Source organism: Choloepus didactylus, chromosome 13 (genome assembly GCF_015220235.1).
Source record: "Choloepus didactylus isolate mChoDid1 chromosome 13, mChoDid1.pri, whole genome shotgun sequence".
Taxonomy (NCBI): Eukaryota; Metazoa; Chordata; class Mammalia; order Pilosa; family Megalonychidae; genus Choloepus; species Choloepus didactylus.
Genome location: NC_051319.1, coordinates 40,860,323 through 40,880,381, shown reverse-complemented (window position 1 = coordinate 40,880,381; position 20,059 = coordinate 40,860,323). Strand labels below are relative to the sequence as shown.

Here is a 20,059-nt window from a genome sequence, read left to right as displayed (position 1 = left end):
ATCACAAGTATATCAATTCCCCTTGAGTTAATTGTTAATTTTAATGTGATATCAAAAAGAACAATAGAACTGTTGTACTACACAATCAATTCTAAAGTTCTTATGGAAAAATCACAAGCAAGAACAACTTGGGAATCTGAAACAAATACAATAATGGGGGCTTAGCCTCATAAGCTAAAATGCACCCCAAAACCTCAATAATGAAATCAGTATGATATTGGCCCATGAATACACAGTAAAGAAGCGTAGGAATTGATCCTAATTCATATGGAAATTTAATAAATAATAAAATGCTATTTTAAATAAATGCAGCAAAAATAGGGTTTTTAGGAAGTGGTTTAGGTGCAACTGGAAAAATGTTGAGGAAAAAAGTGTATCCTGAGATCATATGATTCAATTCACCAGGAAAACTCAAATGGAACAAATATTTAAACATAAAAAAAATTAAATGATACAAGTGCTAGAAGAAGACATGAATTCTGAAGTCCCTGAGATGCTTGCCAATTCTTGATGAGGGCTAGAGACTGAAAACCTGGACTTACTCAAGTAGAGCATCACTAGCAGGGTTTTGGTGGCCACAATGGATGAAAAATGACAAAATTCTTTTCCTCTCAAGAATTTTGCTGAAATCTGAGGCCATGTGAGCCTTCAGTCTAAAGAGAAAAGAATCGTGAATTGTTTCTGTCTCTCTATCAACATGCTTTTTTAAGAAAAACTTTTTTAATTCTTTCCTTTCCATTCTTTTAACATATTTATGTCTCCTCAACTGTAATAACTGCTGTGGAGTCAAATAAGAAAGTGAATGAGCACTTTAAGGAACAAATGGAACAAAGAGAAACAAAAAGCCTCTACTGCCCTACTGGGGCAGCAAGATAGAAAAAAATAATACTTTTCAGTAACTGGTATTTAATTGTAATGCTAAAATATGCTCCAAGGAAGATGTACAAAAATACAATGAGAAAATTACAGGATGATCTTACAGTCTGGGGATTCAGGGAAGGTATCCCTAAGGAAATGACATTTGAACTGAGTCCTAAAGGATGGGAGGTGAGTATTGCACACTGTGTGAATAATGCATGTAAAGATTCTGGGTGGGAGACATAGATTTATAGAGAGTTGTATTATAGAATTTAGTGAATGAGAAGGGTGATAGGGATCAACACTGGGAGGTGGCATGGAATAAGACTGATGAGATCAGGCTGACCCTTTTAGATTCTTTATTTTGTAATTCTAGAATTTATTCTAAGGAAAATGGGGGCAATTACAGAGATCTTCATTGAAGATGGAGTTAGTTTCACAAATTTATTCCTACTGGTGCTGCTGAAAGGTGTGTCCTCTGGACATTTCTTGGGTGGATGAGCAGGTCTTACATGATAAATCCATTCTAACATTCAAATCTCTCTAAGCCTTAGATCCCCTCATCTATATTATGCCAGGGCAGTTCTGGCATTTTGACTTCAGGCAGTGTAGGCCGCATTTGATTCATGCTTCAGCTAACCACCCCCAAAAAGTAGCTAGAGCCCTTTCCAATCACTGCAGCTGCAACACTGAATCCAGAATCTCTGCTTAGTGGGCCCATATCAATATGTTGGCCTACTCCAACTTTATATTCCTTCCACCATCATCCCATACCCTTAATATCCGTTCCCACACATATTTCCCTGATTTCTGTCTGTATACATTGGAAAACTGATTCAGCTCTTTTGGAGTGCAGTGCACCTCCACATGGGTCACATTTTGTACCTCATCTTTTGGGTCATGTTGGGATTTCAGTGTAGTTATAGATCTGGAAGAAAAAAGTTTGTATGGGAAGGGTCACAAGAAGAATTAGAAGTGTCTTGTAAGCCTGCTACCTCAGGATATACCATTGCAGTTTCATCTGGTTATACAGGATTAATCTCTTCAGAGAGAGGATTGAGGGCTGTTTCCTCAGGATGGTTGTTACAGATTTAACAGGCACAGCAGGGTTAACCTCTTCAGGTACTCATTGGATGGCAGATTCCTCATGGAAGACTGGAGGTCTATCAGTGTCATCTTTATTATTGGGAATAGAGTTATTAGTGCCTTTGATTCTAATCAGTTTAGAGAACCAATTCCAAAAACCCTAGAACCAATTCAGAAATCTCATCTGTAAGATTCTCTGTCTCAAGAACTGCTCCCCATACCAAATTATATTAGTGAGGTTTCTATGGGGAAGCAGAATCAACAGGAGATATCTGTAAATATAATGGTATTTTTATAAGAATTATCTCATGTGATTGTGGGAATGAGCAAGTCCAAATTCTGTAGGGTAGGTCACAAGCTGAGAATTCTGATGAAGATTTTCAGTGAATTCCTTAGGAGAAGCTGGCTGGAGATAGAAATTCTCTCTTCTGCCTGCTGAAATCATCACTTCGCTTTTTAAAGACTTCAATTGATTGGATGTGATGTCTCTTATTGAAGGCAATCACTTCAGCTGATTGTAGATTTACACATAGATACAATCAACTTATTGATTATTTAAGTCCACAAAATGTCTTCACAGTAACAATTAGTCCAATGCTTGCTCAACCAAACAAATAGACATCATCGACTGGCCAAGTTGATGCATGAAGCTAACCATCCCAACATATATCCAATAATGTTTTAGTATTTGGAATATATAAAGAAATATTTCAATTCAACAACAAAAAGACAAACAACCCAAATTAAAAACGGGCAAAAGACTTGAATAGATGTTTCTCCAAAGAAGATATACAAATACCAAAAAGTGCATGAAAAGATGCTCAACATCATTAACCATTAGGGAAATGCAAATAGAAATCATGAGATACCACTTCACACCCACTAGAATGGCTACTATTAAAAAATCAGAAAATTGTAAGTGGTAGAGAGGATGTGGAGAAATAGGAACTCTGATTCATTGCTGATGAGAATGTAAAATGGTACAGTTGCTGTGGAAGATAGTTTGGAAGTTCCCCAGAAAGTTAAGTACTGAATTACCATATGGCTCAGCAATTCTACTTCTAGGTATATACCCAGAAATATTGAAAGCAGGAACTGGAGCAGATATCTGCACACTGCTATTCATAGTGGCATTATTCACAATTGCCAGAAGTTGGAAGCAACCCAAGTTTCCATCAACTGATGAATACATAAACACATATACACACAATGAAATATTATTCAGCCATAACAGGGAATGAAGTCCTAATACATGTGACAACATGGATGAACCTTTAAGACATCATGTTGAGTGAAAGAAGACCAGACACAAAGGATAAATATTGCATGACTTCACTGATATGAAATAATTAGAATAGGCCAATTTATAGAGTAAGAATCCAGTATACATGTTACCAGGGGATTGGGTGTTGGTAGGGAATAGGGAGTTCCACACCAATGCAACATGTTAGTAATAGGTTGGTATATGAGAATCCTGGATTTTATGCATGACTGTTCTGTAAACCCACAACTTCTCTAATAAAATAATAAGAAAGATGGACAAAAATTATAAATCTAGAGTCACATGACAGATATTGAAAGCTGCATTACATTTTGGAAGAGTATTAACAAATTTTGTTTATTCCTGAAATTCTTATAACCATTATATCATTAGACAAAAAAGAAAAACAAAAGTATTCACTTAATTGTGTTTCTTTTCTTTATAAGTTTTTAGAATATGTGTTTATGTTTTATTTTTGTGCTGTCCATTTCACCAAGTTTTGAAAATCCTAGGAATCATTAATTTTTTCACCCAGCTTTGTATATCAGTTACAAAAAGGATTATAATCAAACTGAACATATATAAATACTTAATGATCATTCTTATCAATAATGGTCAGCTCTATATGTGCTTCCAAAAGCACCAATATCATATTACATATATGAAAATTATTTGTGCTAAATGAAGCAGAACATTCAATTATAATTATGCATATGACCCAAATTTCAACTTTATACCAAAAACATACTATAGCTTGGTTGTAACATGACACTCCTTTTTTTTCTAACCTCTCTTTTATGAATCGTCTCATAATAAAAGTGTAAATAATTTTTTATTTAAATATCATTTGAGAATTGGTTGAATCATTTTCTTTTTCCCAGTAGTAAGCATTTGAGGAAAGGAATATGTATGTTTTGACCAGATTGATATGGGTAGGATATCTAACATTTTGCAAAATAGTCACAAAATATTGTGCATGTGCTACATTTTTTTAAATTGAAACATTTCAGTCAAAATTAGTGGTCAAAAAAAAAGTGGAATAAAAGGGCCCTGCTGCTCCCAGTTTATAGTTCAAGTACACAAAGGATAATCATAGTTTATTTTAAATGCCTACTTAAAGTGTAACTCTTTTTATTTCTGAAAATGTTCAAAGGTCAACTGTTCTTAATTGTATTTTTAATGTATTTTCCAAACTGCTATATCATTTTATGTTTTGTATTATAATATTGTTTTTAAAAAGCCTTGGTTTAATCAATGGGAAATGCACAAATCCTCATTCTTTACCTTTGGGAAAGTTATTTTTCATTTAATTTTCTTGTGAGTGGTGAATATAACACCTCTGGATTTCAACAGGAAAGAGGTGGCACCCTCAAATTAGGATAATTCAATTAAGGTTGAATAAAGTGGCTACTTAAAATGTAGGCAGGATGTAAGGCATCCCAAGTATACTGCAGTGCCTCTGGTCTATCTACCACCCTAGGCCCAAAGGGGAACAAAAGGATAGAAGTGCCTAAGTGACCCAGTCAGCCTGAGGTGTCTTGCAGGAAGGCAGTCTGGTAATGAAGATCTTGACTTGTCCTTCCTCATTCTGGAATGCCCCATTGGCAGAATACAGTCAGAAGCCAGTTGGAAAGGAAGCTTATTGATGTAGTCCATTGAGGTTAGTCTCTCAGGGCAGAGAAAGATAGAGAAAGGTGAAGAGTGGATCTCACAGGGGCAAAAAGAATTCCAAAACAATGAGTATGCAGAAGAGAATGAAGAAAGATGAAGTGTTGAAAGCTGGTGCTCAGTTTATTCAGCAAGGGAGAGGGAGGCAGAGGACTTTGGCCACAAATCCTTCCTTCTTGTAAAGAGCAAGGAGCTTTGGAAATAGTTGACAATGGGGCAGAATGTGGAGAAATTGGTGGAGCTGCTGTCTTCAGTTGGCCAGGTTGAACTCCATCAATTGGTCAAGACGTAACTGATGCTCAAGAGAGAAAAAAAAAAGATTGACCTTGGACCTAGTATACATTCCCTATAGCTAATAATAATGATGTACTGATGATATCATTGCTATTTGTTTGCAGGGTTGTATCTGACAAACAACCTTCTCTGGCTCTGGGCATTGCTTTTGTGATTATAAGAATATTTGGTATGAATTTTTCACAATCTTCTTTACATCAAATTGGTTCCTTTTTTGATATGTGTATATGCTACCTGTGTATTTAGAAATACAAATAAACAATAATGGTAAATGTCACAAAACAAGTGAACGAGGGAGCTGTTTTACAGAATTTAGGAGAAAATAGTTAGACAATATCTAATGTAAAGCCCATCCTAACTATCATATAAAGCATGCAATAATAATATATTTGATCAGAAGAGACCATCTATTGCCGCAGAAGTATATTTACCCTGCTCATATAACTATTGGGAAGACTTACACAAAACACATGTAAGAGCACAGCAGTTATACTTTACATTGCTTGTATGTTTAGAAGTCACTAAACGTTTTCATCACCAAGGACACAGAATCTGAAGTTTTTATGAATTTGTATCCAAATAGCAGTTTTTTGTCGGCAGTAATTTTATCCTTTACTTTTAGGCTATCTTAAATGCCAAAAACTAGCTGTGAAATTCACATTATAACTCTATGGAACCCCTGATTAAAAATGTGGTTGGGATAAGGAATAAGATTGGCCTGGATTGAAGGCTGAATGGCATGTGATAGTCAAGAGTCAGGAGTATAGACATATCTATATTGTGGCTCTGTTAGGGATCACAGAAGTCATTCTATAGCTAGATTATTATGTGGGGTGAAAATGACATTTTTTAAAATGGAGAAAATTAGAGCACATTTTTGTGCTGGAAAGATTTGTAGTTGAAGAAGCAGCCCATGGAACAGCAAGTTCACAGGCAACTTCCTGCATCAGAAAGGAAATCAGAGGCTGATACGTCTTTGAATGGGAGGTAGGGTAGACTAGGTGAAAGTTCAGATACAGACAGTATTCAGATTTTGCAGGATTTTGCCATCAGAGAGTTTAAGAAGAGGATATTTATCTGATTTTCATTTAAAAGATAACTCTGCTGCTGGAGGGAGAAAGGCTGAGAGGAAGTAATCCAGACATGTGGAGCATGAAGATCTCTAATAATTTTTTAAGGAGGGTGGTCAGTCATTGAACATTTACATTTTAGTTCTGAAAATTCAGTTCAGTTATTTTGGGGTGACTTCTTTTTTTCTGGCGACTGTTCATTTATTTTTAGCTGAAAGTGATATTATTGCTGAGGAGACACTCTCTCTGAAAGTATATAGGGATTTCCTGCAGGCAGTACACAACTGTTCCTCTGGATATGAAGTCATCTGAATTTGAGGCTTCTACAAACATATGAAAGCATTTTCATTTTCAGTTACTTTTCTCAATATCTTTATAAATGACAAACATATATGGCATGAAGAAACTCTTTCAATCATTAAAACTTTCACAACTTGAGATATTTGGAGAGACACTGAGTTTGCAAAACTAATATTTAGTATCTCTTTTTAAATAGTTTCTTCTAAATTTGGCATTTAAAGGTTAACGAAAGCTTTGAGACATCATCTAATAACAACATGTAGAACATTCTAAAAAGATGCAAATCTGTTTTATATCTGCAGGTATAAGGATTTTTCAAAAACTCACGATCATTTTCCAGTGGTTAATAATCTGAAAACAAATTCTTAGATAATTTTAAATATGTTTAGTGTGATAATGACTAAAAATATATATGTAGTTCATATATATAGACATTATACATATTTATGTTTGATTTTATGAGAAAATCATTCTGATCTCAACATATAGTGTTTACATGGAGAATTCACAATTGTATTTCTTATAGGGACTATTCCTGGACAATTAGTTTTTAAAATGGTAGGAGAAAATTCTTGTACCTTTCGGAATACTGATAGCTGTCGACGCGTAGGAAATTGTTGGATCTATAACAAGACAAAAATGGCCAACCTGTTGGTAGGAATATGTAAGTGACATCCATGGAAAAATGATGTAGAGAAGTAAAATTGTTTTTAAAACATATTGTTGTTTACAGTAAGTTGGAGTAATAATAAACTATGATCTAGGAATAAGATATTTTGAAATTAAAGAATGTTTATATGATTAGATAGAAAATATTTTAGAAACTAAAGTACTGCAGAATTTGTGTAAATATTTGAGTCATTGTGTTAGATGCACAGTAGTGCCATGTCATTCCCTAATAAAGAGTGAACATAGCATTTCAATTTGGGCAGTAATTTTGCCTTTATTTGTATGCAACCAAGTTGCTTGATACTGCAAACTTTTTCATTTCTACCATCAAAGATTGGCTAAATATGAGCAAAATTTTTGCACCACTAAACAGTATCAAGATACTCTTATCTCCCTCAAATGTGAACTTTACATTGTTTGTATTGTTTAATGATACATCCTCAGTGCCTAGAGCAGTTCTTGGCACATAGCAAGCATTCAGTATTCATTGAATGAACAAAAGATATTGGGTATTAGGATGTTGTGGTGGTAGAAGCTCTAGTCAAAACAATGGAAGACTCTACATATGCTCGTATTACTTTGGAAACTTCTCTAGATCTTCCTGGATCTCAGTTTAATCCTTTGCAAAATGAGGATATTGGGCTACATAATTCATAATTTCTGAAGTCTTTATCAGCTCTAACATTTCACAATTTTGTTGTATAAATACTAATCATCATAAATATTTAAAAGTGTTTACGTTTTGTGATTACACTGAGTAGGTCCAGTACTTCAAAGAACCACATAAGATAGACTCTAGCATTTAACAATAACAAATGCGTGTTTGATAAAATGTATGCAGCAATGCCTTCTAATTCAGAAGCTGATTATCCAGCAAGCTTAGCCAGTGCTCAAATCTGAGGAAAGTAAGGGCTGGGCAGGGAAAGGAAGGGAGGAAAAATGCCATTTAAGAAGTCAAAATTATTTCTCAGCAATAATTAAACATCACTAGGTATTATACTTGAGGAATGTTTCTCAGGACATTGTGCAGACTTTGAATTTTTATTTTAGATGTAAATATAACATGTTAGCTGCCTTAAGATGCAGCACATAATTTAGAAAGTTGATGAACTACCAGAGGTCCTGGTAAGGAGTAACCAAAAGGAGATACCAATAATAATGAATATAGAAGTAAAGTCAGATTGAATGGGAAAACACAGGAACCATAATGGGAATATGCATTTGTGGCAATTTAGTATAAACTAATATATTTAAAAATGTGTTCTACAGATCATTGAGTGCTTATTAAAAATATAAATTCTGAAGTCCTGAATCAGAATCCTAAGAACTAATGGTAGGCACATGTTTCAGTTTGATAAAGCTGCAGGAATGCAATATACCAGAAAAGGGTTGGCTTTTTCAAGGGGGTTTTATTAGGTTACAAATTTACAGTTCTAAGGGCCATAAAATGGCCAAATTAAGTCATCAAGAGGAAGATAGCTTCTTTGAGGGAAGGCTGCTGGCATCCAGGGTTCCTCTGTCACATGGGAACACACATAGCAATGTCTGCTGCTCCTTCTCTCCTGGTTCCGGTTTCAATGACTGTCTCCAAATGTCTCTGGGCATTTGTCTCTCAACCCCTGTGGGTCCTTGCTTCTTTATTCCAGGGAGTTTCTCTCTTTGCTCTCTCAGCTTTTACTGCCTTTATCCTCTTCACAAAGGACTCCAGTAAGGGATTAAGACCCACCTTGAAGGGGCTGGGTCACATCACAACTGAAATAGTCTAACCAAAGGTGCCACCCACAATAGGTCTGCCCCCACAAGAATGGATTAAAACAACATGGCCTTTTCTTGGTTACATAACAGATTCAAGTCAGCACAGCATGTGTGTTTTTAATAAGGCCACTTCTGGTGATTTTTCAACCATGGTAAACTTTGAAAGCAGTCACATGAGAGACTGTAGAACTATACTTATATGATAGCTCTTAGACACATGTAGCTATTTAAATTTAAGTTAATTAGACTTAAACTTAATTAAAAATTCAGTTTTTCAGTCATACCAGCCAAATTTCACATGCTTAATGGTCACATCTGGCTAGTGGCTACTCTATTAGACAGAGCAGATGTAGAACACTGCCATCATCACAGAAAGTTCTGTTGCACAGCACTACTGTAGTGCAAGAATTCAACAGGGATCCATGAACCTTAGGAACCCACAATGAGCTTCAGCATAGTTATGCAAGTTTAGAATTTTCTTTATACATTTATGTCTTCTTGATGAATTGGTGTTTTTTACCATTAGGTAATAACCTTTTGTATCTCCAGTAATACTCTTTCCCTCATGTCTACTTTTTCTAATATTGATATAATGTGTATCTATCTATCTATCTATCTATCTATCTATCTATCTATCTATCTATCTACGTATGCACCTACCTATTTTCTTTTATATTTAAGATATGCCCCTTTCCACAGATCTGGTTTTCTATCTGTTATAGATACTCAAATTTCTTTTAGCATTTCTTTTACCACAGTTCTGCTGGAGACAAAGTTTTTAACCTTTTGTCTAATGAAAATTATTTAATTTATCTTCAATTATGAAAGGTATTTTTGGTTGATATAGAACCCCAAACTGGCATTTTTGTGTGTGTGTGTTTTGTTTTGTTTTGTTTAACTTTCAGAATGGTAAAGATATTGTTATGCCATTTTTTTGGGTCTCCATTGTTTCAGGTGAGAAGTCAGCTGTCATTTGTAATGTTGTTCACCTGTGTAGAATATGTCCTTTTTAAAATTCTCATTGCTTTCAAGATTTTTCTCTATATCTTTGACTATGTTTGACAATGTCTGATGACTGAGATGCACCTAGGTATAGTTTTCAACATATCATGCTTTTTTCATCTTAGGGGTGTGCTAAGCTTCTTGGGTGTATGGATTAATGTCTTCATCAGTTTTAGAAAGTTCTTGGACATTATCATTTAAGAAATTTATTATATTACTTTTTCCCTTCTCTCTCCGTCTGGGACTCCGTTTAAATATATGTGAGCCCACTTGGTATTATTTCCTATACTTTGGAAACTCTGTTTCTCTTCCTCCTTTCTTTTTCTTCTTTGAATATTTTCTATTGATCAGTCCCAGGTTCACTGATTTTTTTCTGATCTGTCTAGTCTGTTATGAAGTGTTTATAATAATTTCTCATTTCTGATATCATATTTTTCATTTCTACCATTTCAACTTGGTTCCTTTTTTTTTGGTAATTTCCATCTCTCTACTAAAAATTTCTAAATTCTTCATACATGTTGCCCACATTTTCCACTAGATGTATTTATATTTCATCATAATTATTGTAAAGACCCTTCCTAATATCTCCAACCAAAGGGATGCTCTGAGTATATATTTATTTACTGTTTCTATTTTTGATGGGAAATATTATTTTCTTGATGTTTCATATGTCTTACATTTTATTGCCTTCCAGGCATTTTGTATAAGAGAAGAGTAGAGACAGAAGTAACTATTTATCTTCATAAAGGGGCATTCTACTTCTTCTGTTAATATATTAGTGGAGACTGAGTCAATCAAATTCCTAAATTGGTTCTCAGCTAGTGTGCAGCTTTAGCTTAATCAGTTCACTACTGACTTCAAAATTTTGACAGGGAGATCAGGACTTTCTCTTTAGCAGAGTTTCTGATTTGAATAGTGGCAACATTTTGAAGGTCTGCCTGTGCTTCACAACTGAGCTACCATCCTTAGAGAGCTATTCTTTCTCCCTGTTTTCTGAATTCAGCAAGTGTCTTGCTATTTGTTTGAGGCCTTTCATGTCTTTAATTTAGTTACTTCAGCCCTGTGAGATCACAAAAAGCTCTGTATTTCAGCAGCAGCCTCTGCCAGAGCAACTTTGATTTTCATCCCCTCAGCAACATCTAGTATAGAACATGACTTCAGAGAAAAAATTATTGCGGAAGTACGATCACCTATAGCAAGTATACTCTCCTTCCATGAATATTAGTTTGCTATTTCTCAATTCTTCATCATCTGTCTGAAGTCTTTAAATAGATTTTAATATATTATCTGGCTTTTCCTATTATCCTCAGAGAACAGGAAATAGTTGCCTGCTACAACTATTCTCTTTTTTGGAAGGACCACCAACCTCTTTTTTTCATAATTACTCAACTTTGCTTCTCAAACTATACCTCAAAGAGAATTATCCACAATTATTTATTATTTTATAACCTCATTATTGTTACAACTCTATCAGAGATAAATATCACTAAGAAAAATAGTATTCTTCCTTTGAAATTGTATGAAATACTGTTTATTATAAATAGCATGGACTCATTAATGTTTTCTACTTTATCTTCTGTAACCACTATGTCAGACAATTGATATTGTTGCTCTAAAATATTTTTACTTAAACTAATAGGGATATTTGCACCCAAAATTGTAGTGCTTTTATATAATGAGTTATAATATATTAACTTTCTGAAACTTGATAAGTGAAAATGAAAATAAATCTGCATCAATTTATTTTTCTAAAATATTTCTTTTTGTATTTGAAAAATGTTGAATATTTTAAAAAGAGTGGAGCACATATAGTGACTTAAACAGCTTCCAGTTCCTATTGAAAGTAGGTATTTATTTTTATGCTTTAGAATTAACATATTCTATAAAGTAATAACACATCTTGCATTTTTCTTGAGTTATATGTCTAAGAAATCTAAAACATTCTGTAAACATTTTAAAAATCTCCTTTAAGTAACTTGATATAAGTTTATAGAATTAATTACATTCTACAATTTAGGAATTGATACCTTTAGAGATGAAATATATTTATCATCTTTTCTTTGGTAAATGTCATCCTTCTCCTAATGGTTTTTATTTTTTTTTTCAAATTCAGGTTTTATTTGCAAAGTATTCACTATCTTCTTCACTGCCATTGCGTTTTGCCTGTACTCACATAATAAAGAAAGCACTGTTATGATGCCTAAACCTCGTGAAGAATATAAGACTAAAAAAAAAAAAGGAAGGAGCTGACTTTATAACTGGATCATCATGGTGTAAGAATTACACATTGTCAGTGCATCAGTGGAATACATATCAATAAATTTTTATTTAAAAAATAATCTAGTTACATATATAACAAATGAGTGTGCTTTGTATAATCTTATAAATTATTATATTTTCACTACAAATACAATAATATAGCCTCTATGTTTAGAATTTTTAAAATGAAATTACAAGGTACACATTTAATACTTTCAATAAAATAGGATTACTTTGAAAGAGAAGGCTGATTAGAAGCGGGAAAATACACATAAGATAATTGTAACTGTGATGACATCCTAGCTATTAGTTGCTGGCCCTTGGTTATGTAGGATTAATAAGGTTTTCTATAATTTATTTCTTTAGATATTTATTGCTTAATAATTTTTCTATGAAAATATCAGGTTTGCCCATGCAGTTTACCTAATAAAAATGTAAATTAAATCTATATCTAGTCTCCACTTAGGGCATGGATTATCAGAGGAATGCTTATTTTAACGATCTCAAGATTGTGAGCTCTTGCAGCAGTCACGTCTATTCCTGAGTTGTAATGTTTATCTCTAAACTCTGACATGCTGAGCTCTTTGTGTATAACCTGGTTGGTCTCTGGAACTTTGGGTATCTGTGTGACACCTGAAACTCAGGGTGTTCTGGTTTGCTAATGCTGCCATTATGCAAAATACCAGAAATGAACTGGCTTTTATAAAGGGGGTTTATTTGGTTACAAAGTTACAGTCTTAAGGCATAAAGTATTCAAGGTAAGACTTCAACAATAGGGTACCTTCAGTGGAGAAATGTCATCGGCATCCAGAAAACCTCTGTTAGCTGGGCAGGTGCGTGGCTGGCATCTGCATGCTCCCAGGTTGCATTTCAAAAATAGCATTCTCCAAAATGTCAGCATCAGCTTTCAATGTCCATCTTCAAAATGACTCCCTAAGCTGCTCTGAGCTCCTTCTGTTTGTCAGCTCTATTATATGACTCCAGTAACTTAATTAAGACCCACCCATTCAGGATAACACCTCCATGGAAATTATCCAATCAAAGATCTTGCCCACAGTTGATTGAGTCACATCTTCTTGGAAACTCTCAATCAGTAGGTTCCAACCTAATCAATATTAATACCTCTGTCCCTATAAGATTGTATCAAAGAACATGGCATTTTGGGGGACATAATACATCCAAACCAGCACATAGAGCTAGAGCTCAGCAGCTATTAATGTCAGTATTACCTCATACAGCAACTGCTAAAAAAAGCTGAAAAAGAGTTCAGGCTTCAATTAGAGATACGAATGAAGTGGATATGGTTAAGACTAAAGCAAATCAGGCCAAAGGGTAAAGGTTGATGCTGACTGTGTTTTAAAACTTCAACTTCTGTGTGAGACCAAGGGAAGAGATGTTTATTTGGTGCAGATCTATATTCTCTGCAGCACACTAAATAATCTAACTTGTGCAGTTTATTCTAACACAATAATTCCATGGAATATTGAATAGGATTGCACAGGTTGGTGTGAAATCCTGATACATTCCAAAGTAATTTGGGCAGAGAATAAAAATATATTTGCAGAGCTTCCCTGAAGAACTGGGGGAAAATGCAGAAATATTGGACTTCCCCACCTGGGTTATTAATGATATTCTCACAAATACTGAGGACTAACAATTTAGTAGAGAGAGCCCTCAATCTTGGGGCTTGCCCTTATGAAGCTTGTTGCTGCAAAGGAGAGGCTACACCTACTTATAACTGTGCCTAAGAGTCTCCCCCAGAGAACCTCTTTGTTGCTATGATGTGGCCCTCTCTCTCTGTCTAAGCCTACACAGCCTGGTGAATTCGCTGTCCTCCCCTTTATGTAGGACGTAACTCCCAGGGGTGTAAATCTCTCTGGCAATATGGGACATGCTTGCCAGGGATGAGCCTGGACCTGGCATTGTGGAATTGAGAAAATCTTCTTGACCAAAAAGGGGAAGCAAAATGAAACAAAATAAAGTTTCAGTGGCTGACAGAATTCAAATGAAGTCAAGAGGACACTCTGGAGGATATTCTTATGTGTTCTATAGACATCCATTTTTAGTTTTTAGGGTGTTGGAGTGGCTAGAGGGAAGTATCTGAAGCTGTCAAACTGCAACCCAGTAGTCTTGATTCTTGAAGATGATTGTATGACTATGTAGCTTACACAGTGTGACTGTGTGATTGTGAAAACCTTGTGGCTTTATCCAGTATATGGACAGATGAGTAGAAAAATGGGGACAAAAATTAAATGAAAAATAGGGTGGGATGGGAGGGATGTAATGTTTTGGGTATTCTTTTTCACTTTTCTTTTTTTGGAGTAAGGAAAAATTTCAAGAATTGATTCTGGTGAGTACACAACTATATGATGGTACTATGAATAATTGACTGTACACTGTGTATGATTGTATGGTATGTGAATATATCTCAAAAAACTGTATTAAAAATTTAGGTCTGTTTTCCAAAAGAGACTATTGTAAGTCTCTTAAAAAGTAATATTTTGGACATCAACAACATGGCAATGTAAGTCAGCTACTGAAAATCTCTCCTCAGAGATTCAGTGAATAAAAGGACAAATCTCACTTGATCAGAACTCTGTAGGAAGGTGTGTCAGTTTGCATATATTATGTCCCCCAGAAAAGGCCATATTCTTTAATGCAGTCTTGTAAGGGCAGATGTATTAGTGTTGATTAGATTGGAATCCTTTGATTGAGTGTTTCCATGGAGATGTGACTCAATCAACTGTGAGTGAGATATTTGATTGGTTAATTTCCATAGAGGTGTTGCCCCACCCATTCAGGGTGGGTCTGAATTTAATTACTAGAGCACTATATAAGCTCAGACAGAAGAAGCAAGCTTGCTACAGCCAAGAGGGACACTTTGAGGAATGCACAGGAGCAGAGAGAGGAACTGCAGTTTACAGAGACATTTTGGAGATGGCCTTTGAAAGCAGACTTTTGAGAGGGCAAACGCCCTAAGAGAAACTGAGTGACATTTTTGAGGAACTGCAGCCTAGAGAGGAACATCCTTGGAGAAAGCCATTTTGAAACCAGAACTCTGGAGCAGATGCCAGCCACGTACCTTCCCAGCTAACAGAGGTTTTCCAGATACCATTGGCCATCCTCCAGTGAAGGTAAATAATTGTTTATGACTTACCTTGGACACTTTATGGCCTTACGACTGTTACTTTGCAACCAGATAAACCCCCTTTATAAAAGCCAATGCATTTCTGGTGTTTTGCATTCTGGCAGCATTAGCAAACTAGAACAATAGCACAGCAATGTAAGTACACTGAACAAAGATGACTGTGAATATGGTTGAAAGAGGAAAGTTAGGACCATGTGGGACACCAGAATGAAAGATGAAAGATTGAGACTGGGACTGTGTAACTCAGTGAAACCTAGGTTGCTCAACAATTGTGATAAAAAGTATAAATATGTTTTTACATGAGGTAGAACAAATGAATGTCAACATTGCAAGGAGTTAAAAATAGAGTGGGATTGGGGGGAAAATACAATCAATGCAAACTAGAGACTATAATTGACAGAAACATTGTATTATGCTTCCTTTAATATAACAAAGGCAATATACCAAAACTAAATGCATATGGGGGGGAGGGACATAGGGGAAGGGTATGGGACTCCTGGCATTGGTGATGTTGTCTGACTCTTTATGCTACTTTAGTTTAATGCTATCTTTTCTTTTGTTGCTTTCTAGCTGTCATGTCTTTTTCTCTCTCTCTTTTTTCTTTTTCTTTTGTCTCTCTGTGTTCTTTGACTCTTCCTCCTTCTTCATGGAAGAAATGGAGATGTCCTTACGTAGATAGTGGCGATGGTGCTGAATACATAAATACATGACTGTACAGGGAACCAATGATTGTTTACTTAAGATGGAATGTATGGTGTGTGAACAAAACCTTCTTAAAAAAAATGGGTTGATGAAGAAACCTTAAGGCACTATATTGAGTGAAATAAGACAGATACATAAGGACTAATATTGCAGGGTCTCACTGATATGAATTAATTATAATACGTAAACTTATAGACATGAAATGTAAGTTACCAGGATATAGATTAGGTTAAATAATGGGGAGTGGTTGCTTATTATGGGCAGAATGTTCAACTAGAGTGAACTTAAACATTTGGAAATGGACAGAGCTGATGGTAGCACGTTGTGAGAATAACAGTGCTAAATGGTATGTGAAGGTGATGGAAAGGGCAAGCTCAGAGTCACATATGTCACCAGAAGAAAAGTTGGAGGTTAAAAGATGGGAGTGTATAAGACAGTGAATCTTGTGGTGGACAATGTCTGTGATTAACTGTACGAATATTAGAAATCTTTCTCATGAACTAGAACAAATGTATGACACTATAGCTAGAAGTTAATAATAGAGGGGCATATAGGAAAAAAATATACCTATTGCAAACTATATACTATAGTTAGTAGTATTTTAACATTCTGTCATCAACAGTAACAAATGTACTATACCAAAACTATGAATCAATAATGGGAGGGGGGGTGGTTAGGAGTATGGGTGGATTTGAGTTTCCTTTTTTTACCTTTCTTTTCTGGAGTAATGAAAATGTTCTAAAAATTGAAAAAAATAATTTTGTTGATTGATGCACAGTTATATGATGGTACCATGGGCAGTTGATTGTACACTTTGGATCTTTGGATAGTTGTATGGTGTGTGAACAATCTCAATAAAAAAATAAAAATAAATAAAGGAGGGTTTAAAATATTCACAGATAAACAGAAGCTGAGAGCATTTGTTAACAAGAGGCTGGCCCTACAAGATCTACTAAAGGGATTTCTGCTAGCTGAAATGAAAAGATAGGAGAGAGATGCCTGGAGAAGGGTACAGAAATGAAGAATTTTAGTAAGAGTAACTAAAAGGATCAAGAGAGTCAAACTAGATCTGACAAAAGCCAAAGGATAAAATGGTTGACGTAAGGACTGCCTTTACAGTAATAACATTAAATGTTAATGGATTGAAGTTCCCCAGTCAAAAGACACAGATTGGCATAATGGATAAAAAAAATATTATCCATCTACATGCTGTTTGCAAGAGACTCATTTTGGACCCAAAGACACAAGTAGGTTGAAAGTGAATTGATGGAAAAATATATTCCACACAAGTAGTAACCAAAAAATGATGAAATAGCTATACTAAAATCAGACGAAATAGACTTTAAATGCAAATGTTAGAGACCAAAAAAAAAAAAACCAAAAAAACAATAAGGTAATAATAGGATATAATAATAAGGGGTATGGAATGATTTAGGTTTTCTTTTTTACTTTTATTTCTTTTCTGGAGTAATGAAATGTTCTAAAATTGATCATGGTAATGTATGTACAGTTATGTGATGATATTATGAGCCATTGATTGTACACTTCAGATAGCTTTTATGGTATGTGCATGTATCTCATTATAATTGCATTAAAAAACAAAACTCATTGAAAGCTAAAAAATATTTTAGTTATCTGTAATTTGATCATGGACAGGTTCCTCAGAAAATTTCTCTGGCAAACTGTTCAGTTTGCAATACATATTTTAATGTTTCTATAATTTTAAGAGATATAAAATTCATTATAAACATACATCTATGTAATTTTACCTTGATTTGATTTGTTTTTGCTAAGGACTCCCTGATAACCTGAATTGATATCATTTTTTGTGCTTTTATATTTCATTTTATGATTAATCATAATTATTTCTTAGGGAGAAATATTCAAATGTGGATACAGAAAATGTGTCAATCATTTATGCAAAACATTTTTAAGCTAAAATATGTTTTTATAGTAAGTTTGTATTATAAATTTTTTGTATGCTTTGTATATCCATCTATATTATATAACAGTTTTCCAACTCTTGGAATAAAAATATGATTGCTGTTAAACAAAAATATTTTCTTCAATGTTTCCTTGAGAGAAGAGACAAAATGACAAGATTTTTCCTTTGCTATTCACATTAATCAATACCCTGTGTGGAAGGGCAGACACTGCTCTATTCATGGTCACAGTTGCCTGTCAAGCAGGGAATGTTCAATTCTTGCTCTGTATTTTTGTTACTTAATTGCAACATGCATTTGTGAAACTCCACTAGCTAGCCTTTAAGTGAAACACTACTTGACTGCTTGATTTTTCTCTATCAACATGGAGAATTGTGGGACATCTGAGGATCAAAGATTCTACAAGACCTGTTGTTGTGACCTACTCTCAGAAGAGGAAAACAATAGTAGAAATGTATCTATAGTGATCTGTATTTTCATAATAATAAAGTACCTTCTTGTGAAGCATTTTGATTATAGTTTTTTAATGTCTGTAGGAGTTTTTAACTATTAGTTTACAACATAGAGTTTAAGGGAATTACACTTTGATCATTTTAGATTACTTCTACCTTTCTTAAAATTCTGTTCTCTAAAACTGATTTGAAACTGTATACAACTAGGAAGTAAGGTAAAACAATAACACTCACATCAGTTTTAAAGGTGTTTGTAATATATATTGTGTATATGAATTAATGTTGTTTGTGTGTATATATACATATATGTTTATTTATACATGTATTTTTTTTTCCAGAAAACTAATCAGCCAAGGTATAATAAAAATTATCGTGAGTTGGAAAGTAGTGTTAGGGCTTTATATTTGAATGTATATTACTGTTACCATGTGTTTCTATATTTTAAACTATGTCATAGTGGACTGGTAAATAGGGAAATTATTAAGTATAACTCAGAAATTCCAATGGTTGACACCAATATAGCAGCTTTTGAAAAAATCAGGGGAAATTTTTTCTCAATTGGAAGACTTCAATAAGTGAAGCCTTAAGAAAAAAGCTAAAATCCTACAGAAATCCCTTCCTTTGGAGTCAGTAGTGGATGCCATAGTGCTTTCAAGAGTCACTACACTTTCTAAGATGCTAATGTACCTAGTGCAGATGAGGAAGCTGCAAAGACATTTTAAAATAGTACATTATTAATTTTGATGAAACTGATATCTTTTGGGAATTCATACTATCAAGGACCTATGTCTTGAAGGAAGAAGTAGAATCCCAGGATTCAAACCTACAAAGGATTGACTGGCTGTGGCACGAGTTGAAAACACTAGTAGAAATTTAGCTTTGCTAAAATTTACTAGGATTGTTACTGTTTTTGTTAATACTTTGCTTATAAAAGTTGCATAGCTTTTTGAGTTGTTTATCCCTACAATATTTTCTTCATAATCCCTGTTATTTCTTGTGCTTAATTTTGCCTAAAGGAATGCATAAATGATAGTAAAGCATAAATGCTCATGTTTAGAATTGATGAGTTGTTTGTGCTCTTCAAATCACACTTGATCCAAAATCTTAAAAATAATTGTTATGAAAATTTTCTTTTTCTGGATTCTTTTTCTGTATTGGATTGAAGAGTCCTCTCTTTATTACATTTGACCTTTAATCTTCCATTTGCAGTCCAGAAAGATATCAATTTTTGATTTATTAGTGGTATACTGCCCTTTTTTACAAGAGTTTATTATTATTTTTGTATTTATTTTGTTATTTCACTCTGGCATACATGGAAAAGTAAAGGTAATAATTAGCCATCTTGTTTCTAATATATTTTTATTAGCAATTGTTATATTTTAAAGATTCTCTGTGATGTTTCTTTATTTGGGTCTCTTCTAAATAGCACAATTTGAGTTTTTAAAAAATCTATCTGAATACTTTATAAGGGTCTGAAGATCTGCTTTTCAAAGTGCTGGTGATAAATTTATGAACATAACATTGTGTCTATCCTGTTGATTACTTATCTTAATCACCATTCCAACTCCTAATTTTTGGTCACTTACTGTCCA

General features: G+C 34.2%; 1 protein-coding gene across 1 annotated transcript in view; it reads left to right on the top strand.

Moving 5' to 3' along the window:
• The window catches only part of SLCO6A1 (solute carrier organic anion transporter family member 6A1), a 199,226-nt gene that overhangs the window by 145,232 nt on the left and 33,935 nt on the right, over positions 1 to 20,059 (top strand). Inside the window, exons 11-13 of the mRNA XM_037800889.1 lie at positions 5,272 to 5,336; positions 7,064 to 7,201; positions 12,077 to 12,172. Coding sequence (XP_037656817.1) covers positions 5,272 to 5,336; positions 7,064 to 7,201; positions 12,077 to 12,172 — 299 coding nt within the window. The remainder of the gene's footprint in view (positions 1 to 5,271; positions 5,337 to 7,063; positions 7,202 to 12,076; positions 12,173 to 20,059) is intronic.